We start from the raw sequence: 11,293 nt of genomic DNA, 5'->3' as shown, positions 1-11,293 counted from the left end.
TATAGGGGCGTCATCCACAAAAATTAATCTGTGGTGTGGGGACAGATATCAAGATGCAAAAACCCAAACCCTAACCCTGATCCTAACCCTAATCCTAACACTAGTGCTGCCACGTTGCGTGACCCTCACTCCACGCCCGGGGGATAGCAACACCCCACCGCAACGGTCCCTTTGATAGCGGCCCGCCATCTATCGGAATTTTATTACACTAGTTTGAAGTGTTGTTTTTTTGGGTTAGGAATGAACGTATGTATAGGACGTCTTGCTATGCACAAATGAATTTATCAGCAGAACACCAGACACCAGATGAGCCCTGTCGCTCTGCGGCACTTGTTGTTATGTGCTGTACCAATAACTTGAATAAGTGTGTGCTCTATATTTAAAACGTATAATTTCAACATATTATTTTTGGCAGATTTTAGCATGTGCAAACACACATGTCAGCCATGCTATAGTAATAGTGAAACTTGGGAGTGCCTTATCAAAGTGAGATATTCAGATAGAGATTTCTGATGTCTTATTACTGCTCTGCGTCCATGGATGGTATAGTGTGCGTGCGTGCGTGTGTGTGTGTGTGGGGTGGGGTGGGGGGGGCGGGGTTATACACTCAGTTCTTGACATGGGCTCTCCCGGCGGGTTCTCAACAGCTATAATTCATAAGCAGCAAATCAGCTTAAATAATGCATTTTATTTGCCTCTGTATTAAAACGGTTACGGATTATTTACAATGTGTTGCACTTCAGCTAAATTGCTAGATGAACCTTTCCTCCACATTAGCATTATAAATTCACATGCAGCACGTATGAATTTGTAGCTCATAACGTGAAATTCTTGATTGTCGTATGCCACGCATGTATGATCATACCAAGAGCTTATAATACCTTCAAGCTATTGGGTCTTATAAGCTATTGATTATATATATATATATATATATATATATATAAACATACATACATGCATATATAATATCAAGAGCATATAATATAATATAAGACCAATAAAGTTTAAATATAAAAACAAGCTACATATTTCATAATACACAGAAAGCAATGAGAGGGTCGACTCCCAGCACCTGCACAAAAAGGAAGCAAACGGTTGCACTTAACTTGAAACGTTAATGTCTTTATGAAAACCCTTCATTGAAAAGTCATGTAAGACACGAAAAATCCGTGCACATCTGTTGAGCAGATGTAGACATTCTAGCATGACTGTCCCGACAATAATAGATAAATAGCCATCACGTTCTGGTAACAAGTATTTTAAGCAGGAAGACTATTTATCTTTAGTAACGCCCATCACATCTACTTATTCAGAAAGTAATAGAAGCCAATCGGGCCTGCTTTTACTATCTGTACTGCTGCAGAATACCATTACCATTCAACACATTTAAATATAAAAAACACGAACGGCTAATATGAATATATAACTCTACGATGCGTTGTATATTCTCCTACACGTATTCATTTTAACAAAGTGAGTTAAAATTTTGGCATATTTATGGCAACAACCTTAGAAACAAACGAACATAAACAGATTAAAGCAGATTTCTCTGGAAGCTAAATGTAAATGATCTGAAAATCGGTCATAAAACTAATAAAATAATGTTTAACAGTACAAATAAAAAGATGAACAGATTAAAACAGACGATTTCTCTAGAAGTTAGATGCAAACTATCTGAAACTTACTCATAAAGTTCATTAAATAATGTTAAACAGTCCAAGTAACAGAATAGAATCTATAATGTATCTGTATATTGTGTTCCTGTGAACACTTATGTTAATCTCCATTCAATTTCTCCCAACACCTTCTTGCACCAATATAACCATTTAAAACTTACATGCATCTAGCAGTCGATACTATATGTGTTACACTTGGCCACATAGCTCAGTAAATAATTATAGTGATTAAGGCAGACATTTTTCAGAATAATTCTAGAATCTCACTCGCAGAAAATCCAGTCCGATCATGTACTGCACGCAAGGTCCTGACCCCGTGTCGTTGGCGTCTAGACGATTTCTACTGCAGTTTGAGAGTTGGAGTTTGTCGTGGTGGGAGAATTCGTTGTTCCCATCAATCCAGACGTACACTGTTCCTTGATTACCTTCACTTGACTCTCAACATGCCTAGTCACGACAAAACCAGGCAGAGGGTCAATGTCTCACAGGAATAAGTGTAATAAGCATGATAAAGTCATGAACAATAACCTCTGCGGTAAATCAGCGTGATAAACTCAACATGATAAAATTTCGACACAGAAAAAAATTACAGTGTGTAGAGTTGCAATATTTTCACGCGATTACGTGTATGGTGCGGAATGATTTTCGACTATTCTCGAGTGCTCTTGGCATTGTCAGAGATCCCGTACCTCCATGACTGTGCAGTATTCTGTATGGCGTTTGTGTGATCGCTCACTTGTTGCTGTAGCTGTTGCATCTCATTACGCAGGTTCTTCAGGCAGGCCTGCAGGCTGTGCAATGGCCTACAATGCACACACAGACACACACACATACACAAACATATATATATATATATATATATATATATATATATATATATATATATATATATATATAAATATATGCATACATATATATCACATAATATACATATATATATAATGACAACAGATGCATGAGTTGGATATACAAAAAATAGTACAAAAAATACCAAACCAAAATTACGCCAAAATATCAGCTAATCTCAACGGATTAACGTTGTGTTTGTGTTACAGACCTGGACTTGGCTGAAGCAACACTCTGCTGCAGTAGCTCCTCTATGGCGGCCATGCTGTACCGTGGCTGTGCCAGTATGCTTTCCTCTTCCCCAACTTCCCCCTTCTGCAGCTTCTTAAGCATCTACGATTCAAAGAATATACTTGAATTGTAAAAGCAAGAAGTTACTCAAGAAGTTTAGGATGCACAAACAATTTCCCCTGTAATTGAGAAGCAAGTTGCATTTTCACATGAACCACGTAACTAATGACCCACTCGCCGATGTACTGATGTGCAGAATCGCACTTAATCATCGTTCAAAGTAACCTGCTCCGAAATGTGCAAATCAATTTACAACTCTACGGGACTGGTCTGGGTCTCAAATACGACTGCCCTTTTTTAAAATTGGAGAAACTTCAGCCTAAACTATAGGCACCTCATGAACTCTATATAAAATGCTGGAATAAGCCATACGTCTCAAGCAACGAAAAAGCCATCTAAATTGACACTGAAGAATCTCTGGGCTCATATTCTAATATTTACCAACGTACCACACCCGTGTAGAATATTAATATAATGATTATCTCTGTAATTGCATCAGTAACGCAACCATCACCTCGTTGTGTTCCACAGTGGCCTTCAGGGCTGCCTGCAGCTCCACCATCTTGGCCTGATAGCTGAACTTCTCCTCTCTAGTGTTCGCCAGCTCGTGCCGGATAGACTCCAGTTCCTTCCCCGACACCTGCACGTACGGGGGGATCAATAATTAATGACCAGTATTGACTAAATAGATCCCAAAGCGGCACTAGCACTGACGAATCGTCTATGCGCTCATGAATCAATAAATCGGCAAAACTCGCCAGTGAGTCACTTCATTCATTAATGACGAGCAGAACTAATGAATGTACAATTAACACTTCACCACATCCTGGCCGTCAGCGATTGCGACAGTAATCGTTAGATGAAATGGTACATGCTTGCCAACATAAGTCAAGCTCACCTCAGTGGATTAGTCACGAAAGCTGATCGATAAGTGACAGAGCACTGAATGCTTCATAATCACTTGATGGTGTCAATGAATATTTAATCACTTGAATACGTTTCCGAATCATAAGCAGACGCAACCAGGCATTACCATGGTAACAAGCTGCAGCGCCACTACCTGTTACCAGCAGCACTTTGTTCCACATTAAAAACAAACCCAAACGGCACAATGGAGACGAAACCTACCGTGACGTCTAGTTCATAACCATAAAGGTTTGTACATCTCACAGACGTGCAATCACAGATATAAACTCCACAATTTCCACACTACTAGAATGATCTAGATCACGCACGTCCTAAGGTTAATAATTCATTATAGGGTCGTCGATCTGCGAGCGAGACTCTGGCATGTTAATTCATCATCCAATGTTACCAGGCTGTTCTTTTTAACGTTATCAATCTCTGCACCCTGCCGCTCCTCAGATAGTTTCAGTTGCTCCCTCAGTCCGTCGATCTCTATATTCTTCTGCCTCAGATGCCACGTGAGAGTCTGCCATGTCAAATGATAATTTTAGTAGGTGATATTGAGTGTGCAGCAGTAGGAATTACTGACACTGGTAACAATACTGCCTACCTGTGTAACACCACATTCACTGCGCCACCATTGCCGCATGAATAATGGTCCACATTAATGAGAATCAAGCTGCACATGTATGTGCCATTAAAATGCCATTTGCTATGCTGTGGAATATAGCATGCCCTGCAATAGTGGTGCCACCTTTATATCATGAGCAACAACTTATCTTTCATTAAACTCATAGTAACAAGTTCGACTGCAATACTCTGCCTGACCACATGACACAACCAAATACTATAGATTTACCCATGAAATTTTCATTGAACAAAATTTCCAAAGGGGTGAAATATTGTGATTTCGTAATTCAGCTGCGTAATGACGAGAGAGGGGCACAGCTCCAAGTCAGCACACGTGCTGTGGCGGTGGTGGGTCTAAAATGATGGTTTCACAGAAAAATGAATGACGATGTACTTTCATTTTAGGATTATTTACATTTATCAATCTTTAATTTTAATTTCTACTCATAATCTAGGGAGGAGGGAGTTACCCCTTGCCCCTACCAGAGGCTAAGGCCCAAGACACTGTTTAATTAAACAAAGGATGACATGTAAAATAGCCACTCATCTTATTTTTATATCACCTTCATCTGTTCAACAAGAACTGGGTCCTTTGCCTCTGTGTCCACCAGCTGGCGCCGCAGTCGTTCCACATCTGTGCGCAGCGCCTTAACTTCCGTATCGAGCTGACTGCAGCGCTCCCTGTACCGCATCTCGGAGTTACGACTGCGATCAAACTCCACACGCAACAACTGCACCTGTAATGATTGATATCAAATGCAATTTGATATTTTTTTGGCAAATTTGACAATTGATTTTTTTAAATTGAATACTAACAATAGAATTTATTTTGAAATAGTTGTTAAATCAAGCTTCCTTCTTTGCATTCAGTACATATATGAACAATATAGCTTGAACAATAACAAGACTTAATAGTTTGACTATGCAATGAAACCTTTCAGCTGTTGCTCCTCACAACGACTAGTCTACTTGGCTTTCTACATAAAGTTACCTAAAAGGCAAACAGAGATCAGTATATAGTGCCCAGCCAAATAATTTCACCTCTTCGCACTTGTTTTTGAGGTCCTGGCCAAGCTGATCCAGCTTCATTGTCATCGACTCCACATTCCGCTTGTTCCTCACACTGCCTCCCTTCTCACTTAGTAGCTGAAAACCAGAGAGACCAGGTACAAGATGGCGTTGCGCAAAAGATGCGTTGTTCCCCAACCGCCGAGAGCGGCTAAGCCGCGCACTTCCGCGGGACTGGGCGCACGCGACCGCGGTGTGTCTCGCGACCTCGGTGTGTCGCAGCATCCCGCGCTGCCCGCTCTACGGATTCGCGCGCCGAAGGAGGGCGGGCGCGCGAATCCGTATAGCGGGAAGCGTAACATCGCGCAGTTTTCGTCACACACCGGCTCGGCTATGGCGGCCTTCGGTGGGGGCATTTGCTGCTGCTGCTGCTGCAGAGCCGCGCTGCGCGGCAGGGGCGAGTTTTTGTTGCTGTTGCTGCTTTGCGAGTATCTACTTAGCTACGTGTAAAAACTGGCACGGCCACGCCACCCCGTGCTCGCAGTATTCGCCCGCCACGCCAGCGCAGGTGCTCGCACGACGTGCCGTCGCCACGGGCAGCGCGGGGTCAATAGGTTGGTAAAACCTCGCACGTACGCAGTCAGGCGCCGGCACGGCGGGAGCGCGTTTGAAGATAGCATCTAAGCCGCGCCACCCCACGTGGAGCGCCGTACGACACTTCGTAAAAAGCTCTGTGATAGACATAACTCTATACTCGGCAGTAGTGCCCGTCATCGCGTAACGGCCAACGAGCGAGCTCGTCATCGCTGATTGACAGCATTTCTGGAATTTTCTTGTAGGAGCCACTACGTCTTAGCCATGAGGCGCGCCACTCCAAAAAAAGTTTAGGGACCGTTTGGAGATGGCCTCAAGCCGTCCATCCCGAAATGTCGGTTGGATTGCGCCCAGTTTTCGCGGAGTGCGTTTTCAGACCCCTGTCTCAGATATCTGTCTAAATGGACAAAAAGGGGGCGGCGTATTCGCTGTTGGGGCGCGGCTTTGCCGCGAGCTGTGCGCTGCGCGCAAAAACCGGGGCCGCAAGTCCGTCCAGAAGCATTTCTGGTTAATTCCCACATGCTATCCGCGTTTATATAGATATAGCGAGCATCATTTAATGAAGAGTAAAAATCCAACACAGAAATTCAACATGAAAAGACAACAACGGAGAGAAATATGAAGAAAGAGAGACAGATGAACGAAGAGGAGAATGAAGATAACAGGGTGATGGAAAGAAAATGCAGGAAAATGAAACAAAGATATAGCGGGAGTGTAGGAGAGGGGGAAAGAGGAGGAGAAGGATACTGAAGAAAGATGAAGAGTAGAAGAAAGATAGACAGACAGGGAGCGAGAAAGCAAGATAAAGAGAGCAAGAGGAAAAGGGGAAAGCGAGAAGGAGAGCGAAAGAGAGAGATAGACAGACAGGGAGCGAGAAAACAAGAGGAGATGGGGAAAGAGAAACGGAGAGCGAAACAGATAGACAGACACAATGACAGACAGAGACAGCGAGCGACAAAGACGATACACAGACAGACGGAGAGACAGACAGATTCACAGACAGACAGAGACACAGACAGATTCACAGACAGACAGATGCACAGACAGACAGAGAAACAGACAGATGCACAGACAGACAGATTCACAGACAGCACGAGAGACAGACAGATTCACAGACAGCACGAGAGACAGACAGATTCACAGACAGACAGAGAGACAGACCTGCGTGCGTAGCTCCTTTATGCTCCTCCTATGCTCGTCGATCTCGCGCTGCAAGCTCTTCATGCGCTGCCGGCACGTCTGGTTCTCCTGCTCCTTGCTGAGCAGCACGGCCTGCGCATGCGCGTCCAGCTCCACGATGGTCGTCTCACGGCCAGCGAGCGTCGCTTCCAGCGAGTCCGTGTGCTCCTTCAATGCCTGGTGCGTCTCCTCGACGCCTACACACGCAAGCAGAGTGACCTCAGGCGGGGCAGAGTGACGTGTGGGGACAGAGTGACGACAGAGTGACGTGTGGGGACAGAGTGACGCGTATGGACAGAGTGACGTGTGGGGACAGAGTGATGTCAGGCAGGGCAGAGTGACTTGTGGGGACAGAGTGATGCGTAAGGACAGAGTGACGTGTGGCATGGTTCATACAGGAGGACTGAAATTTTTTCCAAGGACTTTTCAAGGACATTTCAAGGACATTTTATCGGAAATTCAAGGACATTTTATCGGAAATTCAAGGACATTTTATCGGAAATTCAAGGACATTTTATCAGACATTTTATCGGAATTCATACACAGAACAAAACATACCTGGATTAATTTAATAACCCCATTCTTAATCACTGCATGTCACCTTTAAAACTTACCTGGATCACATTAATAAACCCTTCTAAACACTGTCACTTCTACAACATACTACTGACTGATTTGACTGACTTACTGTAATTTGTGATCATCATTTAACTGTCTATCGTGTCTATAGCTTTTTAAGCTCATTTAACGCAATTTTTATTGAGGTTTGCACATTATTGATGGTACAAAATTTCTTTTTATTACAGGCAAGGATTCCTTCTAAAAATTCAAGGACATTTTCATGAAATTCAAGCACTTTTCAAGCACAAAATCAACTAAATTCAAGTACTTTTCAAAGACTCCCCCCAAATTCAAGGACTTTTCAAGGACTGTGCGAACCATGGTGTGGGGACAGAGTGGCATGTGGTAACAAAGTGACGTGTGGAGACAGAGTGACATGTGGGGACAGAGTGAGGTGTGGGGACAGAGTGACGCGTGGGGACAGAGTGATGTCAGGCAGGACAGAGTGACGTGTGGGGACAGAGTGACGCATGGGGACAGAGTGATGTCAGGCAGGACAGAGTGACGTGTGGGGACAGAATGACGTATGGGGACAGAGTGACGTCAGGCGGGGCAGAGTAACGTGTGGGGACAGAGTGACGTGTGGGGACAGTGACGTGTGGGGACAGAATGACGCGTGGGGACAGAGTGACGTGTGGGGACAGAGTGACGCATGGGGACAGAGTGACGTGTGGGGACAGAGTGACGTGTGGGGACAGAGTGATGCGTGGGGACAGAGTGACGCGTGGCGACAGAGTGACGTGTGGGGACAGAGTGACGTCAGGCGGGGCAGAGTGACGTGTGGGGACAGAGTGACGTCAGGCGGGGCAGAGTGACGTGTGGGGACAGAGTGACGCGTGGGGACAGAGTGACGCATGGGGACAGAGTGACGTGTGGGGACAGAGTGACGTCAGGCGGGGCAGAGTGACGTGTGGGGACAGAGTGACGTCAGACGGGGCAGAGTGACGTGTGGGGACAGAGTGACGCGTAGGGACAGAGTGATCTGTGTCACTCTGCCTTGCTCAACGTCACTCTGCCTCGCGTCCATCTGCACCGACGTCACTCTGCCCCGCATTACGTCATCGTGCCGATCACCTCTGCCCCGCCTGACGTCACCTCTGTCCCCACACTCACTCTATCCCCACACGTCACTTCTGTCCCCACGACGTCACTCTGTACGTACTCTGTCGCCTACGCATCACTCTTGTCCCCCACACGTCATTCTGTCCCACAACGTCACTTCTGTGCCACGCCGTCACTCTTTCCCCACATCACCTGCCCCACACGTCCACTCGTTCTCTGTCGCACACGTCACTCTGTCCCACGGTCACTCGTGTCCCACACGTCACTCTGTCCGCACGGGTCACTCTGTCAACCCGTCCCCACACACACTCTGTCCCACACATCACTGCTGTCCCCACACGTCTCTCTGCCCACACGTCTCGTCACTCTCACGGTCCTCCATGCGTCACTCCTGTCCCCACACCGTTCACTCTGTCCCGCATACGTCACTCGTGTCCCCACGCGTCACTTCTGTCCCCAGCACATCACTTCTGCCCGCCTGAGTTCATTCTGTCCCCACACGTCACTCTGTCCCCACACGTCACTCTGTCCCCACAGTCACTGTCCACACTCTGTCCACACAGTCACTCTGGTCCACACGCGCCCTCTGTCTCCACCTCCCTGTCCCCACGCTCACTCGTGTCGCCACGCCGTTCACTTCATTGCCCCACCTCACTCTGTCCCACGCCGTCACTCTGTCCCACACGTCACTCTGTCCCATGCGTCACTCTGTCCCCACGCATCACTCTTCCCGCCTGACTGTCACTCTGCCCTGCATGACGTCACTCTGCCCTGCCATGACGTCACTCTGCCCCGCCTGACGTCACTCTGTCCCCACACGTCACTCTGTCCCCACACATCACTCTGCCCGCCTGACGTCACTCTGTCCCACACGTCACTGTCCCCACGTCACTCTGTCCCCACACGTCACTCTGTCCCACACGTTCACTCTGTCCCACGCGTCACTCTGTCCCACGCGTCACTCTGTCCCCACACGTCACTCTGCCCCGCATGGACGTCACTTTGCCCCGCATGACGTCACTCTGCCCTGCCATGACGTACACTCTGCCCGCTGACGTCACTCTGTCCCCACACGTCACTCTGTCCCCACGCGTCACTCTGTCCCTACGCGTCACTCTGTCCCCACACATCACTCTGCCCCGTCCTGACGTCATTCTGTCCCCCACACTCACTCTGTCCCACACGTCACTTCTGTCCCACACGTCACTCTGCCCGTTCTGACGTCACTCTGATCCCACACGTCACTCTGTCCCCACGCGTCACTCTGTCCCCACACATCACTCTGTCCCCACACGTCACTCTGTCCCACACGTCACTCTGTCCCCACACGTCACTCTGTCCCACACGATCACTCTGTCCACACACATCACTCTCTGTCCCAACCCGTCACTCTGTCCACGCATCACTCGTCCCACGCGCCACTCTGTCCCCACGCATCACTCTGTCCCCCTTGACGTCACTCTGCCTGCCTGACGTCACTATGCCCCGCCTGACGTCACTCTATCCCCACACGTCACTCTGTCGCCACGCGTCACTCTGTCCCCACACATCACTCTGCTCCGCTTGACGTCACTCTGTCCACACACGTCACTCTGTCCCCACGTGTCACTCTGTTCTAAAGCGTCACTCTGCCCCTCTTGACGTCACTCTGCCCGCTTGACGTCACTCTGCTCCGCATGACGTCACTCTGCCCCGCATGACGTCACTTTGCCCCGCATGACGTCACTCTGCCCTGCATGACGTCACTCTGCCCCGCCTGACGTCACTCTGTCCCCACACGTCACTCTGTCCCCCACGCGTCACTCTGTCCCTCCGCGTCACTCTGTCCCCACACATCACTCTGCCCCGCTGAACGTCATTCTGTCCCACACGTCACTGCGTCCCCACACGTCCCTCTGTCCCTACACATCACTCTTGCCCCCCGCCTGACGTACACTCTGTCCCACACGTCACTCTGTCCCCACACGTCACTCTGTCCCCACACGTCACTCTGTCCCCACGCGTCACTCTGTCCCCACGCGTCACTCTGTCCCCACACATCACTCTGCCCCGCCTGACGTCATTCTGTCCCCACACGTCACTCTGTCCCCACACGTCACTCTGTCCCTACACATCACTCTGCCCCGCCTGACGTCACTCTGCCGTCACTCTGCCCCGCCTGACGTCACTCTGTCCCCACACGTCACTCTGTCCCCACACGTCACTCTGTCCCCACACGTCACTCTGTCCACACACGTCACTCTGTCCCAACACGCGTCACTCTGTCCCCACGCGTCACTCTGTCCCCACGCATCACTCTGTCCCCCCTGACGTCACTCTGCCCTGCCTGACGTCACTATGCCCCGCCTGACGTCACTCTATCCCACACGTCACTCTGTCGCCACGCGTCACTTGTCCCCACACATCACTCTGCTCCGCATTGACGTCACTCTGTCCACAACACGTCACTCTGTCCCAACACGCATCACTCTGTCCCCACG

The 11,293-nt window shown here is 48.3% G+C and overlaps 1 protein-coding gene across 1 annotated transcript; it reads right to left on the bottom strand.

Moving 5' to 3' along the window:
- Nucleotides 1–668: 668 nt before the first annotated feature.
- On the bottom strand, nt 669–7,327 carry LOC106814900 (golgin subfamily A member 3-like; the record flags this gene model as incomplete). Its single annotated transcript, XM_014819275.1, is given in 8 exon segments — nt 669–2,123; nt 2,366–2,479; nt 2,734–2,855; nt 3,328–3,453; nt 4,129–4,245; nt 4,913–5,086; nt 5,391–5,495; nt 7,113–7,327. Coding segments are annotated over 8 exon segments (1,091 nt in total), but the record flags the coding sequence as incomplete, so codon positions are not given.
- Nucleotides 7,328–11,293: the final 3,966 nt, after the last annotated feature.

The sequence above is a fragment of the Priapulus caudatus genome, unplaced genomic scaffold (assembly GCF_000485595.1).
Source record: "Priapulus caudatus unplaced genomic scaffold, Priapulus_caudatus-5.0.1 Scaffold1001, whole genome shotgun sequence".
Taxonomy (NCBI): Eukaryota; Metazoa; Priapulida; class Priapulimorpha; order Priapulimorphida; family Priapulidae; genus Priapulus; species Priapulus caudatus.
The sequence above is the reverse complement of the archived record's forward strand: the minus strand, read 5'-3'. Positions and strand labels throughout refer to the sequence as shown.